At 36.8% G+C, this 22,478-nt stretch overlaps 1 protein-coding gene across 4 annotated transcripts; it reads right to left on the bottom strand.

Moving 5' to 3' along the window:
• Positions 1-189: 189 nt before the first annotated feature.
• Positions 190-18,717, bottom strand: tpm4b (tropomyosin 4b). Of its 4 annotated transcripts, none has more exons than XM_081597900.1 (9): positions 18,393-18,711; positions 14,968-15,093; positions 4,785-4,918; positions 2,421-2,538; positions 2,254-2,324; positions 2,082-2,157; positions 1,408-1,470; positions 1,250-1,319; positions 190-774 (listed from the first exon to the last, which is right to left on the bottom strand). In XM_081597900.1, exons 1-9 carry the CDS (start codon positions 18,504-18,506, stop codon positions 692-694), a joined length of 855 nt encoding a protein of 284 aa, XP_081454026.1. In that variant the 5' UTR covers positions 18,507-18,711; the 3' UTR covers positions 190-691. The 4 variants fall into 4 exon arrangements, with proteins under 4 accessions (XP_081454026.1, XP_008432651.1, XP_081454027.1 ...); XM_081597901.1 differs by lacking the exon at positions 190-774 and adding an exon at positions 875-1,070 and having other exon boundaries at positions 18,393-18,717; XM_008434429.3 differs by lacking the exons at positions 14,968-15,093; positions 18,393-18,711 and adding an exon at positions 10,006-10,279.
• Positions 18,718-22,478: the final 3,761 nt, after the last annotated feature.

Here is a 22,478-nt window from a genome sequence, read left to right as displayed (position 1 = left end):
CACATATGGGTAATCTTAATCCTCCTGTAGCATAAAAGTCAATTTATATAATCACCAGAATAGCATGAGAGTTTCTCTTTCCCATTTTGAAGAGTGCCAAATATAATTTTTATGTCTATATCCCTGGGAAACAGAAAGTCCTGGGTTACTAGACATTGATCAACATGAAGAAGTAAAGTATGAATCAAATATGTTTCCAGTTGTATTTATTTCATACGAATTCTCATGGCTGCCAATAATATGGGGTATTTTTTCCACAGCGAATAAATGTTCTAAAATTGAAGGGTTTTTTTTTTTCTTTTTTACGTTTTACAGAGTGAGATTAATCAGCAGCAATAGAAAATTGATGTAATTTTACAATTTTCTTTAACATGGGTGCCAAAAAGAGCAGAAGGCTAATCAGAAGCTGCATGGAAACTGACATCACAGGCTTTATTTGTTGTCAGATTTTGAACACAATTTCCAGCACCAATACTGAGATCGTTTGGACCCAAAACCATTCATTAAAAAAGTAAAAGAAACAAAGGAACCATAAATACATACATTGGCTACATGTGTTAAAAAGTCACAGACAAGGAGACGTGGAATGACAAAGAATGGATGGCATGTAGAAAATACTCTTTAACAAAAAAGGTGTTTTTGTTTTCCATTGCTGTTCGTTCTTCTTGGTTGTTTTTTTTTTTTTTTTTTTTTACAAGCTGTTGAGCTCATGCAGTGTTTGGTCCAGAACCTGGTGCATTCCTAGGTTTTCCTCCTTTGCCTTCGACAGGTTCTCTGCAATAGAAACGGTAGCAGCACGATCACATAAGCATCCCGGCTTTCAGGAACATAATTATGTTGTGTGGAAAACACAAATTATGAGTAAAGAAGGGAGTAGGAGAAGAAAGAGGCTTTATTGTTTCTCAGTTTGATGCAAAGTGTGAAAGGGGCAGACGGAGAAAAGAAAAAGTGCAAAACATGAGGAAAAACGGAAGCAAAGTGGCAGCTTCACAAGGTGTTCATGTCATTGAGGGCATGATCCAGCTCCTCGCTGATAGCCTTGTATTTCAGTTTCTGAGTGTACAACTCGTCTGCAAGTGGGAATGGCAGAGAAGAAAGCAGGGTGAGGGGGTTCAGAGCCGAACGCAGGCCAGGGCGGAGGAAAAGGAGAGAAATGAAAGAGAGCAGATTAATTATTAACTAAAGATTTACGAGAGTAAAGCGCTCAGTAAAGAAGGAAAGCAAAGAGTGGGAGAGAAACAAAGTGTACCTTCTAGGTTGTCTATGGTCTTTTCGAGCTTTGACACCGTCCTTTCTGCAAATTCTGCACGAGTTTCCGCCTTTTTAAAACAAAACCCAGCATAGATATTAGTCGTCCCCACACAGCCTGAAAATATACAGACAGCTGAAAGAAAGATGTGAATATACCTCCTTGAGTCTGTCATTCAGGATTTTAATCTCCTCTTCGTATTTGTCTTCTTTCTCAGAGTACTGCACAGAGAAGGACGAAATTAACCAGTCAGCTGCTAAGACGTAGCTGTGTTTAGTTTGCAAAAGCATTCATATCCCTTCACTTTTTCTTATCTTATTGAGATTTTAAGTTATATTTGTGAAATGAAAACAGTAAATAGTTACGTTTTATTGAGTAACGTTTTGGAAAAAATCTACTTTGAGGAGTATTTTTATTGCTCATACTTTTTACTTTTACTTGTGCAGCTTTATTGTGAGTGGCTTAACTGAATGGAGAACAATATTGTTTTAACCAAAAATTCACCAGACAAAACTTCAGTTTTTTGTTAAAGTTTTATATTGAACAAAATTTATTTGGAAAAAAGTTTTCTTTGCTTATTTTGTTATTAGGTTATTTGTATGATGTGTTTTTTTAATTAAAATGCCAAAATTTCCACATAAGTTTATATTTTACCCCGTTTGCCGATGTAATTTTTAAAAATCAAATGATTGATGTTTTGAACAGTTACTCGGTAACCTTCTCTCAGCAATCTGCCTTTTTTGAGTCTGTATATTCCTGTTGTTAAATTAGATCGTTGCTAAATATGTTTATTTTGTAAAAGTGTTTAGCAGCAGCATGTGTACTCCGTTACCTTATCAGACTGAGCCTCTAGAGACTTGAGGTTGTTGGTGACGTTTTTAAGCTCTTCCTCCAAATCGCTACACTTTCTGCAGGAGCAAAGTAAAAACATTTAGATTATTTTGTTTTATGAAAGCACTTTAGCAACTACATGTGAACATTTTATACGTTCCACTTCAGCTTACAGCTCAGCAAGTTCTGCCCTCTCTTCTGCCCTCTCCAGGTCACCCTCAAGGATCACCAGTTTGCGAGCAACCTGTTATTAAAAAGAAAGAAGAAGAAGGCAGGAGCATAAATCAGATCTCATCTGCTTGTTAAAACTTCGGGGAATAGCTCATGTTTGAGCACGCACCTCCTCATATTTGCGGTCAGCCTCCTCTGCGATGTGTTTGGCCTCTTTGAGCTGCAGCTCCTGGATCTCCATCTTCTCCTCGTCTTTCATGGCTCTGTTCTCAATCACCTTCATGCCTCTGAAGGTGAGAATGATTCAACGTGTTAAAGAGAGTCACATCCCACTGAAGTGATACTTAACACTGATTCAAATGTAGAGAAAACAACTCCCTATACAACTGAGGCCAAAATTCGATACATCCCAAGCAGATTTAAATTCAAAAGTATTTTTTATTCAACCAAAGAGAAAAAAATATGTTGAAAATGTATACCCTTTACAGCAATCAGACTTTTTATGTCTGAGCCACTTTTTGCAGGTTTCCACTGTTATTCCAGGTTTTTTGTGATGAACTTCATACCTAGTCTTTTGCTTAAAATTAAATGACTACGTAAAATTTAAATCTGCCAGGGATTTGAATAATTTTGAGTTTAATTGAAAGTCAGAGTTACTTATTGTAACTGTATCAGTATCTTTGTATTGAATATAATTGATAAAGATGTCATGGTTACTCAACAAAAAAGTTCATGAAGCTCTTACAGTTAGAATAAGAAAATACTAATTTTGGCTGAACCTTTACTAGAACAAAAATATTTCTTCTGTGTTTTAGTTCTTAATATTCTCTCGCATAAAGGACAAAATTGGCAAAATAAATAGCAGGGATGACGATCAGCCAATAACCTCGGCTTGTTTTTTATTCAAGGTCTTAGAAAGGATGTAATGTTTTGTCTTAACCGCTGATAACTAGTATTGGTTTAAATCCAAACATGCTGCAGATATTTGTATGTTTACCTTAAAGATGTTTGATTTGTAAAACAGATTTTTATGTCTTTTATTAATGCCTCTAAAGCTTTTTATTGCGTTTGATCAAGTTATAAAACTCATAATCTTGTCGTTCAGGTTTCCTTGTGAGTCTATAGAATAAAAGGGTGTGACTGTGTGTCTGCACCTTTTATTGTTCATAAATGGGCTGGAAAAAAATGCTTCTTTTCTGCTCTTATGCTTGGACTCAATTAGTCCAAACAAAATAAGTCAAAATTAAATGATTGTACGACAATTAATGCACGCAGATGAACTCGTGATATGTTTTCTCCATATGGAATAAAAATAATTCTCATTGTCCCTCAGTCAGGGAATTAAGGTGTAAAATGCAGGTGCATGTGTATTCACACAAAGATTAAAATTAAAATAAAACTAAAACTGTACAGTAATGGCAAATTTACAGCATAAGAAAAACTGTACAGTTATTTAAAAACACAAACTCCGATTAAAAGAAATGCACAACTGAGGCGGGTCATTCATTAAAAAAACGTGCACGTATATTTGTGCATATAAAAAGCCGACTATAAGAAAAAATGAAAGTGTGCAAATAATACCAATCATGTAAACACTTATTTAGTTTGTTGGGAGTAGTTATGTTAATAAAGAATATTAGCTGCTGGGAGGAAGGATCTGTGAAAACTCTCTTTTGTGCCCTTTGGATGCAGCAGTCTGTCACTAAGGGCGGATTCACACCAGCAGCTCTGCTTAATCCACTTTAATTGGACTCTAGTGTTTTAGTCTAGAAAGTCCGGTTCGTTCGGGGAGGTGTGAATGTGCACTTAAACTCTGACGCAAACTCCAGTCTGGTAAATTACAACCAAAACAAACGTGCATGTCCAGAGCTAGTGGGATAAATGGCTTGTGATCTTTCACTAGACACAAAAGAGAAATCCTCCAACCACATTATCTGACACTACTCCATTTTTGTTTACATTTTGTGAAAAAGAAAGTTGTGCTCATGTCTTCTTCTGAGGTTTTCATGTTGGTTCCATCAGTGGTTTGTGGTGCAGCGCCACCACAGGTGAGGAGGGGAACAGGTTTTTCAATTACTTTGGTTTGCTTATCACATTGCAGTGTGAAAGTGAACTGCACCATCTAAAAATGTAACAAAAAATTTAAAAAATGTTGGTCCTCAGTCGAACCGAGTCTACTGGGCTATCAGCTCTCCCAACAGTTACATGGATGTGGTGGGACTCGTGTGTCAGTGATGTTATTTTAGCCAGAGTTTGTCTCTCACCACCTGCACTGGGTCAAGGGGCATCCCAGGACAGAGCTGCCCTTCCTGGTGAGCTTAAGCACTTCCTCTCAGCTTATCCGCAGTCAAACATTAGTGAAGGTCTGCTCCCAAAATGGGTTTGAGTTTGACATTAATTAAGTTCGATTAACTTTAATATTGAGAAGCATTGTGAAAGCCACATTTTATTTTCAGAATTTTATTTCTGCTCTCTCACAACCTTCCTGCTAATAAAGACTTCTAAATAGTCAGCGATGTGAGTCGGTTGTCACCTTTCGCTCTCGTCCGCAGCCTTCTCGGCCTCCTCCAGCTTCTGCAGGGCCGTGGACAGCCTCTCCTGAGCTCGGTCCAGCTCCTCCTCCACCAGCTGGATGCGTCGGTTCAGAGAGGCCACTTCGCCCTCGGCCTGCAGCCACACGGAGACAGATTGACAGAGAAAACTTAATGGTTTGAGGTCAGACAGGAAACACGGTGCTGACAAACTGGAAGGATGTCTGGGATCAACATCCAGTGCAGGGTATTTATGATGCAGCTGCAATGACATGATAAACGCATTGATGGATTTGGTAATTGTTAGGGTCTTGTTAAACTGATTTATGTTTTGTTGCAACAAAACATATTTTGGATGGATTTAAGGAGCTAAACAGGCCATGAAAAACATAAAATGTTTGAAAAACCTGTTCCTTCAAGGTTGAAAATTTTAAGTATAAGAACAAAATGATGTAAAGCACAAGAGGTTTGTACTTTTTCATCAAAATATTCTATTTTAGAACTACATAACTTCTGAATCCCATTAGATTTGTCAAATTGTTTTCCACTGAACTTTAGGGCTTTGATTTTCATTCAGAAGCACATTTTGGTGTTTTGCAATGAACTCGTGGCTGTTTTGAGTTAAGCGATCAAACTTCACACTCCAGAGTCTAAACCTGAAGACATCCACAAGTCGATATTGAGTCATTCTCTCAATGTCGATTCGCGATAGCAGGAATTTGGTCACAAATGGCCAACATCTACACGTAAAAAGCTCGGGCTGGGTTTTAGAATATGTACAGAAATGTTACAGTTTATCTGAATTTCCCTCTAATGCCACATTTTGTACAGGGAAAGTGACACTCAGCTTTATTTGTGCTGATAAGATTTTAGGCATGAAGACGTCTCCATTCCAGCAAATACAAGCCTGACTGCGGTCTGTCTTGACTTGCATTGAGGTGTGAGAGGCCTGAACTCCTCTGCTTTAAGATTACATCATATGCATTCATCAGAAATCCAAAATGAGGAACAAACTAGGACATGATTAGGCTGGCTACCAGTATCAAAGCATACCAAGGTTTTAAAAGTTACAGTTTCAAAACTGTTTTCGTCATATTATTCCTGTCAGTGACGGTCTTGTGGTCATTGTGGCTCTCTGCCCAGGGTGCCATGATGGTAGAGAGGTTTTCTTTTGCCTAACTGTGTCTAGTAAAGGGTGTGGAGGAGTTTGATCATCCCTAGTTTAAAATACAAAATAGCAACAGATATAATTGCGTCATCTGTGCTGGTTGATCTACGTTTTCCTTCTCTTACAAGATGCATATGAACCAGACAAGCTATGACATTATGGTATTTTTAACTAACGGTTATTGTACCTTGACAATCTCATGATGTCTCTTAACGGTCCAAGTTAGCTGCTGTTTTTTTTATAATGAATTATCTCCGTTCTGTTTTCTTCAGAGCAATCAGTTTCACCTTTAGCAGCTGTAACAAGCTGTGGACTTTGCCGCCTGAGCAGACACTTAAAAAAAGAAGTGCTGACACTGGCAAACAGAGAGACAATTTAACCCTAACAAATCTGAAATGCTTCAGCTGGTTCTGCTGCTTCTTTACAGGCTGTTTCCTGTCCGCCTGATATCCCAGATAACCGTGTCTGTCCCCTCTTTCCTGTGCAAAGGAGGAGGAAGGATTACAAGCTCGTCATTTCCAGAGAGGCTTTGTGTCAAATGGTATTTAGTAAAAAAAAAAAAAAGACTGAAAGGAAACGAGGGGAACAAAAGACTTGTTAGATGTCTAACAAAGCTGAAGTAAAACTTTTGCCTGATGTCTTTAACCATTGATTGGTTGTCTTTATGTATCACATCACTAAATACAACGTTTTCCATATACTGTGAAGAAATTTTACAACAGTGCTACTTGAGATTGGATGTTTTTCCATGCATCATAAAAGACAGAATACAAACTAAACATTTTTTGGTAACACTTTATTTGAAGGGGGTGAATAAGACTGACATGACACTGCCATAAACATGACATAACACTTGTCATGAACATAAGTAAGCCTTCATGAATATTTATGACTGTTGTCATAAAGCGTCATTCGGTAAATTATGACACTTTTAATACAAAGTTGACATTATTCAAAATGTCTTTGTTATGACAACTTAACATTAACCAAGAAATCATTACTGATATAAATTTGTTATAAAAGTATTACTGATTGCACTTTAAAAATTAGGTAACTTTATGTTATTAAAGGTAAAGTTTAAACAGACTTTCTAGGTCTGTATCATAATTTTAATCGAAAGTTGGATTTCTAAATGCGAACGCCTTGTTTCAGCTGAGCAGTAAGGCTCTATTTTATGGTCCGGCATTGTCAGGATAAAGCCTAACGCACTAGTATCCATCCCCCAATCAATGGTCTGTAACACCATCAGCTCCACCTAACTGAACCCCACTTTGTCCTATGGACGTACAATTGTTTGGACCACTTTTCTAATGGAAACAGACAAAATGGCGTACCAAACCACACCAACCTGTGCCATGCTGCTCAGCAGAACTGTGGCATAGCTTCTTCCATGTTTAGCATCCAATATGGCTGCTGTTCATTTTAAACATAGATAAAGTTGCAGTTAATTGCATGTCTAGCATACTTCTTTTATACACAGTTGCATGTAAAATCCCTGTTTGTCCTTTAGTGTAACATATTGAAGGAAAAACACACGTTGCTGTACTTGTGTTGCTAGTAGCAGTGTTGTGTTTTCCTAATGCATTGAAGTCAGGTTTTCCAAGCTCTTAAGTGTTTTTTTGGTCCAGCAAGAACACTCCCTGAAGTTGAAATTCCAACCTGAAAAGTCAAAAGTGTCCAAGCAAACCCAACTTCTGCAACTAAAATAGCTACTGAGCTTAAAGGAAGTAATGAAAGTTGTTAGTATAAACTATTTGTTTTTATTATTATTATTATTATTATTATTATTATTATTATTATTAAGCTTACGGCACACTGTTTAGGGATAATTTAGGGATATACACAATCAATGTCTTGCTTCACAAACCCTACAATCCATCCATCCATTTTCTTTACACCCTTATCCCTTAGTGGGGTCAGGAGGGTTGCTGGTGTCCATCTAACGTTCCAGGCGAGAGGCGGAGTTCACCCTGGACAGGTCGCCAGTCTGTCGCAGACAAACCCTACTAGTCACTGCAATAATTTGCTATTTTGACTGGTTTTACCAACGTGCCACTGAATTGTGCTAGACTGGTGGTGAAGTCATTCCCAGCTGTCACTGAAGAGACAAATCAAACATGCCATTAGTCTGGTCACTGAGAACAAAATAAATCCTACTCGTAACCAGAACATGGTCAAATGTATGTTTTTTCACCGTCCAGTTACTTCAGAGATGAATTAACGCAGACTGGAGCAGTCTCAGTACACTGTGGACTGCTCCAGTTCCTTGTTATGGAAATATTCTCCACTGTGTTTTCAATTTGAGTGATATTTGCTTGAAGCAATGATGAATATGCTTGAACTATGATACTTTAGGGTTGGAATGAAATTTTTCTACATTAAAATGCTAAACTATTATTACAGATCCTGGTTATGAAGGTAAGTGCTTTAGGCTTGACACCTTTTATGTTTAATACTTAGTTATTAAAGGATGTAGTTTTTGAGCTGCTGTCCTGTTTTTTTTTAACACAGGTGACTTTTAAAAGACATTTTTGAGTTTAGTTTGTTACCGCGAAAAAATATTTTGTATCGCGTTGGATTGCATCTGAGTATTTAAATGAATGTTGTAGGTAAATTGTCATAAAATGCTAAAATCTAATGTCTAATTGAAGCTGATTGAGCATAATCTGATTGAATGAGTTGCTGTTTGGTTACAAACAAGGCAGAAATGGACACATGGTTGATACAAAATGCCCCACAGTTGGTCAGTGGACCGGCCCAGTTGGTACCTGAGAAGTTGCGCATGAACAAAAAAAAATAAAAGAAAAGAAAGCAAACCGATACAGTTACAAAAAGGGGAAAATGACCAGCGTCTCTTTACTGGTTTTAAATTGTTGCTTGGTTTGTGTCAAAATACTTTGTGTGTTTTGTAAGCTTTGTGAGAATGCTACAACAGGCTAACTGTTAGCTGCTAAAAGGCTAGCTAGGATCTGTTACTTCCTGTGGATACTAAACTGCAGAGTAATTTCAAAGACTATTTAATCATCTCTAAAATCTGAAAAAGAGTTACAAGATGGCTACATACTCTTTAAAACACGGTTTTTGATTTTCAAAGCCTTTTCTATATTAGCTAAAATGACAAAAGGAGGGCTTTTAGTATTTCTCAAAATACAGCTAAAAAGTCATCACATTCCTTAAAAACCCAATATTAGACAATTATCACAAAAGCTGGATGTATAATCACACCCCTTTAGCTTTACAATTATAGCTAATTTGTTTCATGCTAATGCTGCAAATAGCTGAAAACTAAAATTTCCTCTGTAAAAGCAGCACAACACAACAAATATGCTATCAGTGGGCCAGAGATCTGAATTAGCCAAGTTTCTTTTTATCTCAGCAGGTCACATTGTGGACTATTTTTTCCTAAATTACATTAATGAAGACTAAGAATACTGTAAATGCATCTTTACAGTATTCTGTAAAGATATATCTAAGAACATGTACTTTAATGCACTGTTCTGAGTCTATTAATAAGTCAGGTAGGGGCGAGGATATGATACATAAATGAAATGTAATTTATTTACAGTTTCAAACCTACTGTCTTTATAAGACAACCCACAGGATATTTTCTTCATTACAGTCCTTAAAATTAAAGTTGGTCAAAATTGAAATCAAGCAGACCTCCAGGACAATTAAAAATCGGTATCGGCCTGGAAACGCCGATCGGTGCATCTCTGGTTATCAGCCACACCGGGGAAGCGTTTTAGCGTGTTTCCGTGGATATGGGGCGGGTGGGAAGTTAGGTAACGCAGCCCTACAAAGAAAGTTTCTGCAAAGAAAGTCCCCGACTAACGACTATAATCTGAATTCAAACACTACAAAACAGCATGAAAAGGAAACAAATGTACATCTGGACAGCTTTTTTAGGATACTTTATGTGTTTTGAGTATCATTACCGCTTCTGTCTGACGGAGTATAATTTGTTACTTCTTTGAAAAAAAATTATTTTACACAACTTTAAGTTTAAATAACAAGACAATACGGCTTAATCAGGTGAAAATGATAAATTATCTCACTTTTTCGCGCAGTTCCCGTTCTGTATCCAACTCCCTTTGTACTGCGAGTGCGCGATCTTCTGCCTCATCAACTTGCTGCTGCAGAGCCTGGATTTTCTTCTTTACCATCTCCATGATTGCGATTATTTGCTGTTATCTCAAACTCCAAAAAGAACTTTTTAAAAAGAGGGGCTAAAAGGCAGATGGCAAAGCGAAGTTTTCAGCTTTTTTCTCTGGCAGGAAGTCAGGGACGATGGGATGGGTGAGAAAAAAAATGGGCCGGGAGTTTTCAGGAAATTTATGACGAGTTCCTCCAATCCCGGTGAAGAAGCCTGTCTGGGATGACATCAGAGCTTTCAGGAGGGGAAGGGACGGAGCTTTTTCCTCACCAAAAAAAAAAAAAAAGGAGTGGAAGTTTGGCTTTTCTATTATGGACTTATATGGTAAACAAGGTGCATTTTCCTGCTCAGATCACAAGAAGAGTGAGATAAGAACAAGCAGGGCTGATTTAAGGTGTGGTTGAACGTGGTTGCCTCATAGTGAAACTGCCTGAAGTAAAAAGCGAGAACAATACCTGAGGACTTTATTGAAATCAAAAAAATTTCCTAAAGAAAGAAAGGGTCGAGAGATGGGTGGGGCTGCGATAATCCCATTCAACTGGGGTTGTTGACCTGTGCCTTGGAATGTAAATTGATTTGTTTGCAGACATGACCCGCAGCCATGTTGGGGGCGGCAAGACATTCCTTCAGCGACCTCTTCAGCCTCCTTCTGCTATGGAGGACCCGAATTGCCCAAATCAACAATGACTACAGGCCTTATAAAATGCGGAAATATTCCAAGATATAACAATGTAGAAAACGAAGACCACAGGGAAGAAAAAAAAATATTCTGACTTTAACCTCAAAATTCTGAGATTGACATAACAATTCTGGGAAAAACTTTTTGAATTCTGATTAACATCAGAATTCTGACTTTTTTTTTCAGTGGCCCTAATCCTCTTCCGTAGAAATCACAATATTCAGGGAACTAATAAAAAGTAGAGTTTTGTTATTATTTTTTTACTTTTAATATTAATTTAATTTCAATTAATCATTTTTACTGCAATGCACAGAAAGAGTATTTACCACATCAGATATTTTTGTCTGTTTCCTTTTTTATCACCTAAATGTTTCAAATCAACAAAAAAAAGACAAAAATATCCCAAGTAAATATAAACCAGAACAGTTTTCATTAAATCCAAACCAACTTGGCCTGATGTGAAAATATAAAATTCACTTATTAGCTCATAAATTGAATATGATCAACAAACTTTCACTAGCCACTCAGAAACAGAACCTGCCTGACAACATGAAGTTGACTAAACTGTCTCAAAGTTCAACACATGATTCGTAGAAATTTACCAACAGACGGAAACAAAGTCAGTCGGGGCAGCATGTGTTTTAAATGTACAGCATGTTCAACCTCTGTATGAAGGCTGTTGGTCCTCTATAGAGCCATCTGTCTGCTTGTTTCTTATCTAAAATTCAAACCTTTAAAAAAAGCAAAATTAAACACATCTATTAGTGTGGAAATAGTTACTGAGCCGTTTCTAAAGCTTTGGGACTCCATAATGAATGTTTCCAGGATTGAACAGCCTTTCAAAATTATTACTCTAAGAGAGCACAGAGAAATAATCCAGAACCCTTCAGGCCTCACTTCCCTCTGTTAAGATCATAATTCAACAATAAGAAAGAAAACTGGAATCCATAGAAGAGCGCTAATGTAAAAAACACTGAATAGCTTAATGGGAGAGTAATTACAGTTAGTTGGTAAAAATATACTTCTATGAGTATTTTAACTATGTTGCACTTTTTACTTTTACTTGAGTAACTGTATTATGAAGTATTGCTATTTTTGGTAACACTTTATTTGAAGGGGGGTGAATAAGACTGTCATGACACTCTCATAAACATGACATAACACCTGTCATGAACATGAATAAGCCTACATGAATATTTATGACTGTTGTCTTAAAGCGTCATTCGGTAAATTATGACACTTTTAATACAAAATTGACATTATTCAAAATGTCTTTGTTATGACAACTTGACATTAACCAGGAAATCATTACTGATATAAATTTGTTATAAAAGTATTACTGATTGCACTTTAAAAATTAGGTAACTTTATGTTACTAAAGGTAAAGTTTAAATAGTAATGACTTCTTGGTTAATGTCAAGTTGTCATAACAAATACATTTTGAATAATGTCAACTTTGTATTAAAAGTGTCATAATTTACCAAATGACGCTTTATGACAACAGTCATAAATATTCATGAAAGCTTATTCATGTTTATGACATGTGTTATGTCATGTTTATGACAGTGTCATGACAGTCTTATTCACCCCCTTCAAATAAAGTGTTACCCTACTTGAGGGCAATTTCTGGATACTCATTGTGTAACTTCACTGAATAAAGAACAAACTGCAGTTCACCAGGCCACCACCTGCAGTTTTATTGTCATAAGTTTAATATTGAAAGAAACTGATTTGGAAAACTTTGTTATCTTTGCCCGATTTTGTAATTATGTTATTTATATTAATTATTTTCATCTTGATCTTTAAAATACTAAAATCTATAAAAACTAAATCAACATTATTGATATTTTTAGAGTGACTAAGTTGCAGTCAGTGATTAAATCTGCTTGACATTCTGCAGCATGACCTTAAACGGGTCGTTAAAACTTGTGTGGCTGAATTAAAACTATCCTGCATAAACGCGTGGGCCAAAATTCCTCCACAGTGATGTAAAGCACTGCAACTCCTGCCTGCAGCAGCTGCTGCCAGTGGTGACACAACCAGTTAATAGATTTTGTTGGCAACTATTTGTTCACATTGTGCCAGATGGACTTGGACGTTTTTTCCTTTTTTTCACTTGAAGAAAGGAAATAAGTATTTCACATCTATTTATAGTAGGTATTCTTGCTATATTTGTCTATTATTCAATGTTAGTTTGATCATCCAGAAACCTAAGTGTAACATTTACTTTTTTCATATTTTTTCACAATTTTTGCCTTCATTCCTAATGATTAAAATGTTTACTTTAGTTCCCTCTTTGATTCGGGAAATTGCTGAAGGTTTGCCTGTAATTATTGGGAAGCTAACCAAAACAAAAGGTTGTCACTGTACCATATTAATTTTAGCTGTAGTTTAATTTTTATTTTCTGTTTGGTTTCTTTTTTCCTCATAATTTCTCCCTCGATTTTAAGAATATTGTTTATTTTAATCTTAATTTTTGCCCTTTTCTGTTTATTCATTGCCCCTTAATTAAAGAATCTAACCATTTATAGCTGAACTCCAGTTCTATTAAAAACAGCAGTAAATTATAACATTTATAGAATAAAAAGTGTGGCATATATGGTTGAGATATAACATTTCTCACTGTGTTTCTACTTTTTATTATTGAATTTTCCTGGCTTTTTTTCTTATTAGTATGATATAAAATGACTCATAGTCATAAAATAAATTGGTGTTTTTATGATGTAAAACACTTTGAAATGCCTTATTTCTGAAATGTGCTATGCAAATAAGATTTGATTTGATTTGGATTTTATTTAATAAAATAAATAAATATTGTCAATGGAAAGGTTAGGAATTCCCCGTTGACTGATCAGATTTTTGTGTTGTGACCTATTAGATGTTCTGACCGTAAAGTCATTTGAAGAGGCTGATAGTAGTTATGTACAAAGAAACAGTTGCTGAGTGCTGGCAAATAAATTTTAATGGTCAAATAGAATCATCTGGTCTTTTTATAGAAAAATGGGTGCCCACATGTTATGTTTTGGTGTGATCTGTTGGCATAGCAGCTGTGTTTTTAGTTTTTCACTGAGTTTTGATGCAGTGGAAATCAAAGCTCACTTTCCCTTTCATGCTTCAGATCCCAGTAAAACTGTTAACAGAATGCATCTGATGCCATCTTCCTGATCTTGATTATTTCTGACCTTTGAGTCCTTATCTCACTTCCCTTTTGAGAGTTAGAAGCTGCTCTTATTCTTCAGTTTTCAGGTTGGAATCATTAGGCTATAACTAGAAATATCCCAACAATATTATTATTAAATGTGTGGATTTTGGATCATGTACAGTCTTAGAAAATACATCCAGGTTGATGGGGGCTTATTGTGATTGTCCTCATATTTATTCTTCTGCAAATCAAACATTAGGTAAGACTAAAGCTGGTTCGCCTACAGTTTTTTTTTTTTTTAACTCTTCTGTTTTTCTTGATTGGATTCCAGTTTCTTGTAAAACCTGTGATGTTACACGAATAGAAGAGAAAAACACTGCTGATCTTTAAAATCTGGCCTCCATTAAGCGGTGCGCAGCGTAAGGCTGGACCCAGCTTTAAATCCCGCCCCGAAAAGGCCAAAGCATTGATTTCATTAGACACTGCAGTATGGGGTTCTCTGTTTGCTTAAGCTGGATTCCTGACATTCCTGCTCGGCTACAGGCCGGCCAAGTTTTGTCTGTGCTTGAGAAACAGCTCATTTAGCTGCCTCGTCGAGCTACGAGGAACTTCTCAGAAATGTCTGCGTTCGAAGATTCATGTTTGCCATTTGATGATTACTCAACATATGAGATTAAAGTGTCACAAAATAAAGAGTGTTAGATTGTAGTGGTGATTTTTTTGGCAATAATTTACCATAATTCTTTTTCTTTCTTCCTTTTTTGACCTCATTACTTGTAGTTTTGTAACTGAATGTCATTAGTTTAAACATATTATCATTTGCTGTGTCACTGTAACAAAATAATCTTTCCGGATTTTCAGAAAGACGAGAACTTCAGTCTCTTCTGCTCCTTTGTTTTGAAGCAATCGATGGCTGCTGTTTAGTTAAGTCCATCTGTGAGAGTGGATATCGATACTGTACAGGGAGGAAACCCGGAGGCTGCGGTGGTAGTGTTGTGTGATTAATGTGTTTCACATGGCGAGCGGCGCTGCGGTTGACTCACATCTGCAGCCTTCTTCTCAGACAGTTCCAGCTTCTCCTGAGCGTCCTTCAGCGCCTCGGAGAACTTGTCCAGCTCGTCCTCTGTTCCTTTCAGCTTCTTCTGCAGGGCGAGCAGCTCGTCCTCCAGCTGAGGTACAAGAAATGTTTTATAAAGTTGCTGAGCAAACTAGACTGAAATAAATGTGGCACAGTTTTTATTTTTGGGTGGTTTTTGATTATGTACTGGTAGTAATCATGTATTACAACGACACACATTTGTTTATTTTATTGAGATTTCACGTGATAGAATGAACCAACACAAAGTAGCACATAACTGAAAGAATAGACCGAAAACTATTGTGACTTATGTGATTTAAATTTGAAAAGTGTGGCTTGCTTTTTTTCACATTTACTCTGATTACTGAATGAAATTACGTGCAGCCAATTGAAAAGTTGAGGACATAGAAGCTGTAGATGGATGGAAATAGAGGTGGGCGACACAGACTTAAAATTTTGACACCATATTATTAATAACTAAAGTGACGATAAAAACTATTACTTCTTTTTTAGGTAAACATATAGCTATAACTGAATGGCGCAGCACAAATACTGCTCTTGAAAAACATTTCCATCTGAAATAAGATTCTTCAGGACTCCACTTATTTAGAGATGGGTGATTTATATCACTAAGTTTTAATCACATTTTCACTTTTTCTGACATTTATTGATGCTCTCATGGAGCAGTGAAGAAAACAGTACGAATATATAATGCTGTTTTTTATATAACATATTTAAATGTTTCAAGACAACAAAAAAATCAAAATTCTTATTATGATAAGAAGTTTTTAAACCATAAATGATAAAAGATAAACAATATGATTTGATAAATACCAACCCAAAGATGGAAATGCAGGGAGATTATTAGTCATTAGTCACCCTAAACATGCTTCCAGAGCTACACTAACTGTTTTTCCATCAACGTTTTTTATGCACATAGCTAAATGTGAAACAGCTTATTAAATAAGAAGGTTTTGGCTTTTCTGAAAAAGAGCTAATGCACTAAAAGTGGCAATGGAAACATATTTGCCAAATAAGTTAACCCCAGTTAAATTAAATTTCAAGCAGAATTACACTTGCCCAATAAAAACACATTCCTGAAAACCTCTCTCAGTTTTTCTGTGATGTGTGGCTCATCTCTGACCACTACTTTCTGTTTATTACAGCCATCCATAAAGTCAACATCTAACTAATTTACGCTTTGCCTGGTTGGTTTGCTCAAAACCAGAAGATGGAAGCATGTCTAATTCATTCTTTTAAAATATTTTTAAAGTTTTTAAAGTTTGCTCCAAATTAATGACAATTGGATGGAAACAAAACTAGTGGAATGGTTTAGGATAGATTGAAGCATATTCAGGAATAAATGACCTAAATAATCTAAATCCAACTGGGAATCTGCTGCAAATCTTGAAAAGTGCTTTTTAATGATGCCATACAACTCTTTTTTTTTTTTTTTTTCCAAAAACATGAAAAAACATTTTAGTTGTTGTACTTTATCTGGGGAATTCTGACTATTGGGAGGTGAATACAAATGTATGCCACACTTTTTAGATTTTTATTTGCAAAACAATTTTGAAAACTGTAATTTTCCATCTACTTCACATTTTGATTCAGTTTTTTTCACATAAAATCCTGGGAAAACACATTGAAGTGGTTGAAGGTGAAAACGTTTTTGAGTCACGCGATTAACTTTTGTTGTAATTTTATTCCTGCTGTTTACAGCAGAATAAACCTCCAGTTGGATCTGAACCAGGCCATCGTTAGGATGCATCCCCTAATAGAACAAACAAAGAATGCCTGCAAACTTTCATGTGGCATCCTCATCCAGCTGCGGTTCACATATTGCCTGAGTAAAAATCAAAGCGATTCCGCTGCTGCTGCTGATGATTTACCATGCTGTCAACAGTTCTTCATTGTGTCTCTGGATTATAAGCAGAAACTGGGTCATTTCCACTGAAGACACCCAGAGACCCTGAAATTTTCCAAATTCCTGTGTAATTTGGGTGACCCGCTCCTCTAATTACCGCCGGAGACGGAGCCTGATCCTCTGTGTGGTGGATGTTGACATTGCATGTTGGACTCTGTATATTTTCAGTGCTTTCCGTCAGCCAGACGGCACCGTGGTGTTCGACTTGTCCTGCCAAGAATAGCAAAGAAAGTGTCTCTTTGCTCCACTCGCATCCTGGCTATGCTAAATAAACCCAAGAGCTCTGTATGATCTTCTTGGATTTCATGCTGGCTGCTCACTAATGTCTAAGACATGATGAGGGTCCATATGTGCAGTGTCAGTGATAAGTGTCACGCCTGGAGCTCGCTGAGGGTATGAAGAGGGGAAGTAGCCTCCAGAGGGATGGAGGGATTCTTTCCACTTGCTTTAATGCTTCGCGAACCTCTTCTCTGCAGCATTCCTCCCCTTGAACCACAGAGACAACACCGTCTCCGACTGTGCAATAATTGCCTCTATTTAGAAACCTCAAATGCCCCATTACATGTCCAGATTCTGCTTTGTTTATGTCAAGCGGGATAAGAGCGCTGTCATTAGGTTAGAGGCTTAGAAGCGGCGAGCTCTCCAAGGCTCGTATGCTGCAGCACCAAATAAGGATATTTGGGATCTGTGATGTTTTCTCTTCTGACCTCGGTTCAGAAAAGGATGCCGAAGTGAAGTTTGGTGAAAAAGGAGAACGCACTCACTGCTGAAGAGGGTCGCTTCCAGCATCACATTTAGCTGCACATATTGGATTCAAGATGGATCCCATTTGCATTTGCACATTCAACGTCCCAAAAGGAGATCAGCTACTCGCTATGGAAACCACCGTTATTGTAATTATTATTTACTTTCAGATCTTTATAGTATTGCTCTCAAACTTTGTTGTTTCATAATCCAAAGAAAATAATAGTCATATTTAGATTTTTAAATTAAGCTTTAGTTTGTCAGTAGAACTTAAAATTCAAATAAATCAACTATTTAAAAAAAAAAATCTTTATCTGTTTTATCAGTGCAAAAACACACAATCTTACTAAGTAGAGTGCTAAGATCTTAGTAAATGTTAAAACTAACTTATAAATAACATTTCAGGAGTTTGTCAGAAGTAAATAATTCCTTAATATTAATAAAGAATGAGCTGGTGGCAGATTATTTCATCTATGAAAAGGGAAAAATGTCTTTTTATATGTGACTTAAAACCACACCTCCTTGATTTCAACAGGTTTAAAATATCATACATTTGTTCAAAAACCCACAATTATTAAATATTTTTCCAGTTTTTCATTATGTAAAATCTTGAAAACCTTCTATTTCCATGCTGTTTTTTCATTATTTAGAGATTTAGAGAGACAAAATGAAGTAATCTTGGCATTTTGGCTCATGAACAAAGGAGATGACCACCTCACCTGCTTGGATTTATCTTCCGCCTCCTTCTTGTCGGACTCGGCCTGCTCTGCCCTGTCGATGGCGTTCTCCTTGTCCAGCTTCAGCATCTGCATCTTCTTCTTGATGGCCTCCATGTTGGCTGTCGGCTCTCTTTGTCCTGCAGGGCTCAGAAAAAAGGGAAACTTATTACCGTTTTCTCCTCCAGAGGAAGATGCCTCACATGAACCGGTGCAAGGTTGACGGCAGAGAGCGGCTTGCAGATGGAGAGGAGAGAGACGGGGGGGATGCAAAGCGAGAGTCGGTGGAGCTTTAAACTTGACTGGAGGTTTGGAGGCAGCCCCAGTCCCCAGTGACGGCCCTTTCCCACCCGTTCACCCCTTCTGCCACTCCCCGACTTGACTCCTGCAGAATTTACTGTGCACCCGCCACCCCCGCTCACTCCCTAATCTAAACTTTACCTCTCGAGAAGTCTTTGGAGGAAAAGAAAGACAAAGTAAATGCTCAGTCAATGTCCTTGTTTGGAGAGGAGCAGCAGATAAGAAATGAGCTAATGCGCATCAAGAAAGTTATTCACATTGGTACTGAGCTGCTTTCTTTCCTCTCTCCCTTTCTCTTTAGAGCATCTATACGCCTGTGCTCCAACTCAGGAATGTTCAAATTGATGTTAATACCAGAGTTGGTTAGAAAACGACATAGTTTTCATTCTACTGTTGAATGAAAAAGAGCTGGATGGAAAATGAGGCAGCCAAAGAAAATCTGGGGGCGAACAGAGTCTGAATGTGACCCACAGCAAATACTGTTACAGCCGGGCTGCAGAGACACAAACCATCAATTCTCTGCAATTATGATCCTGCTAATTACCAGCAGGATGACAGGCTTTTATTTAGATTTATGTTCTGCGATTTCAAATGCAGAAAACATGGAAAGTTTAGCATGCTTTAAACTAAACTCATGGTCTTTTTATGCAGATTATAATGTCAGACCAGAAGAGAAACGGGGAAGAAAAACAAAAGTAAAAACTACAGCATCTTACAAAGAAGTCACACCTCTTGAGCTGTTTTTTTATATGACACTTTACAAACACAAACCTCCACTTTTTGGGAATCAGAGGCAGTCCCAACCTGTTTGGGAGCCTGTCTGCACTGGCTGAATATGAAAATTACAAGGAAACAAAATCAAGGAATAATTTCAAATCACATTTGACTCTGACATCTCTCATCAGCCTGGCCCTTTTTATTCCTCAAGAGGAGTCAATCTTGACTCTGGATTGATGCAAGAGATGCTATTCAAAATAAGCTGCTTCAGCATCTAAATCAGGGTTTGCCTTTCATGCAAAACCCACCTTTCAATTTTTAAATGTGAAACCCCATTTAAATGAAACCCGATTTAAATAAATCTTTTAACTATTCATTTAATTCTCACTCAGTGATGATAAGCCTTACCACAAACCTGGAAGAATAAGCTAGTATAGGCAGCAGGAGGATGGTTCATTTAGGAATTATACTGTGGTTCTTTTAGATCACATCTGTCAAACTTAAGGCCCAGGGGCCAAATGTGGCCCGTCGTAGCTTTTTATGTGGCCCCCTAGACTCCGAATTACAACAATAAGTCCTTATCTCCACATTTTTTTTCTGATTTTACTGCAAATTTTCTCAAAGTTAGTCAAAAACATTGAGTTTAAGTGACTGCTGCCTTCAGCCTCAACTTGATGTCAAGCTGTAGCTTATAATTGATATGGCGAATAATAAAAAGTCACATTTAACATCATACATTAGCACAAACATTGTATAATTTCCCGACAAACATTTCTAAATTGGCACCACAAAATGTGCAATTTTGATTGCAAAAAACCCCACTAAAGCAATAACAAAATCCTGAAGGAACAGCTATTTATTTATATTTTAGCAATTTAAATGGTTTTATTAATGTATTGTGGCCCTGCGACAGACTGGCGACCTGTCCAGGGTGTACCCCGCCTCTCGCCCGAAACATTGGCTGGAGATGGGCACCAGCACCCCTCCCGACCCCACTGAGGGAAAAAGGGTGCAAGAAAATGGATGGATGGATAATGTATTGTGGTGCAACCGGCCCTTTAAGAACATTCAGATTTTTTTATATGGCCCAAAATGAAAATGAGTTTGACACCCCTGTTTTAGACCTTCATAACCATCAAATAAAAGATTATATAAAATGTTTTATTGGCAAAAGAAAGAGACTGTTTTCATTTTTTCTGACAGGAGATGTAATCACTCCAATGCGATGAATTTGATGGCCTTTAAAAGTTCAAACACATTTACCAGCATCTTGGTTTTTCCAATACATCAGAAAATGACATGCACTGCAGTAAATACTTTATTCGGCCTTTTACACTAATACATAAAGCCTCTTGCAGTGTAACCGGAAGGGAAGAGCACAGACAGAGAAACAAATAGAGACAGAGTGAATCAGAAGAGGAGCGAGAGAAATCAGAACCCTCCCACAGGAAATCATTGCTGAGCCCCTCTTCTCCTTCTATGGTAAAAACTCCCCCAAACGCCACAGCATCGCCTTGGGTGCTGATTCACAGTCCTGCTAAGTATAAATCGCAAAGCATCGGGGATGTTGGGACAGAGTTTCTCTATGAAGAGCACAAGCTGCTGCAGTTTGTTTTCAATGGCAGCAACATCCACATCCAGTTCTGCTCACATGAACAGTTGAACTCAGTCCATGTCAGGAGACGGATCATGCTTGTCTAATTTTCACAGAGTGCTGCGGCAATCCCCACATGTGTGACTAAGCCAGTGTAACACCTGTGTGATATCACAAGACTAGCATATTTGTCAATCAAAGTTAGCATGCCAACCTTTTTCAGCTCTGCACAAACACGTCCATGAAGAATCTGCTAGCAGACAAACAATGTGTAACTTTAGCTATGAATCATTTCTCGTGTTTTATTTACTACCACAGTAGTGACTCTAGTCGTTTTTAGATGTGTAATACTATAATATGATGCTCACTGTTGTATTTTGAGAGCCATTCGCTTCTACTTGAGTTTCAGAAATCCTTTTCGTCCAGATTCTCATGATGTCAGAACTTGCTGCTAAGCTGCAACTTTAGCTTTGCACTTTAAAAGTGATAGCTGGAAGATAAACTGCTTTGGCTTCAACAGATGCTTAATAAAATTAGAATTTATCAGGAGCAAAGTTGCAAGTTTTAATCATTGTTTTAAGTTCAACTTTCATGAAGTTCATGTGAGTATTTGTTACATGGTGGGTTTGTACAGCACCTTGCAAAAGTCTTGATAAACTTCTCCTCATTTTACCAACCACAAACATTAAACATTTCATTGGAGTTTATGTGATAAAATAACACAAAAAGTAGCATATAATTGGTTTCAATATTTCCTATGTACAAAAATTGTAATAGTGTAGCATGTTTTTGCCTGTCACCCCCTTCACTCTGATACCACTAAATAATAAAAACCTCATTAGAGAAGAAAGAAGTTTAAAAGACTAGTTTAAAGCAGAGTTAGGTAAAATAAATAAATAAATAATAATAATAATAATAATAATAATAATAATAATAATTAATAATTAATAATAAAAGAATACTTTTGAAAAAAAATATTTGTTTAACTATGATACACCATAGCACATTTATGGGAAAATAATTTTAACTAGTGTTATGGTGCTATCTTGTGGTAATCATTATGTGCAATCCAGGGATTTTTAACTGTAAATTTGAGCTTTTAGGGCTCTACTGAAGGGATCTAGTAAACAAAAATGAAAGCAAAAATCACCAAAAAACAAAAATCTATGTGTTATTGCTCTCTCAAAATTTACTAAATGTTTTATTGTTATATTTACTATTATGTTTTCACACTTTTTTGTTTAATTAGTCATGTGAAAAATTATTATGCATTAGCCACAAGCAACAAGCAAAAAGCTGACTTCAGTTTTAATAGTAAAACTAAGAAATTATAAAAAAAAAATTCAAACATGTTTGTTAGTCCATTTTAAAAATTATATTGATAACATTTTATTTATAATTTAGAAACTTGCCGAATTAATTTATACGAGCCGCTTGTATGTTTGGTGATTGTTCTTCTTATTCTATAGGGGGCGCTC

Source organism: Poecilia reticulata, chromosome 17, assembly GCF_904066995.2.
Source record: "Poecilia reticulata chromosome 17, P_reticulata-male-v2, whole genome shotgun sequence".
NCBI lineage: Eukaryota > Metazoa > Chordata > Actinopteri > Cyprinodontiformes > Poeciliidae > Poecilia > Poecilia reticulata.
This window is presented reverse-complemented; position numbering and strand designations above follow the sequence as displayed.

What these genes read in the sequence shown, in the direction of transcription:
- tpm4b (XM_081597901.1), bottom strand. Translation starts at nt 18,506, where the DNA reads ATGGAGGCCATCAAGAAGAAGATGCAGATGCTGAAGCTGGACAAGGAG. An exon ending in CGGAAGATAAATCCAAGCAG is followed by an intron (nt 15,094 to 18,392) that starts GTGAGGTGGTCA and finishes CTTGTACCTCAG; the next exon opens with CTGGAGGACGAGCTGCTCGC. An exon ending in GCTGCGGACGAGAGCGAAAG is followed by an intron (nt 2,539 to 4,784) that starts GTGACAACCGAC and finishes TCTCACCTTCAG; the next exon opens with AGGCATGAAGGTGATTGAGA.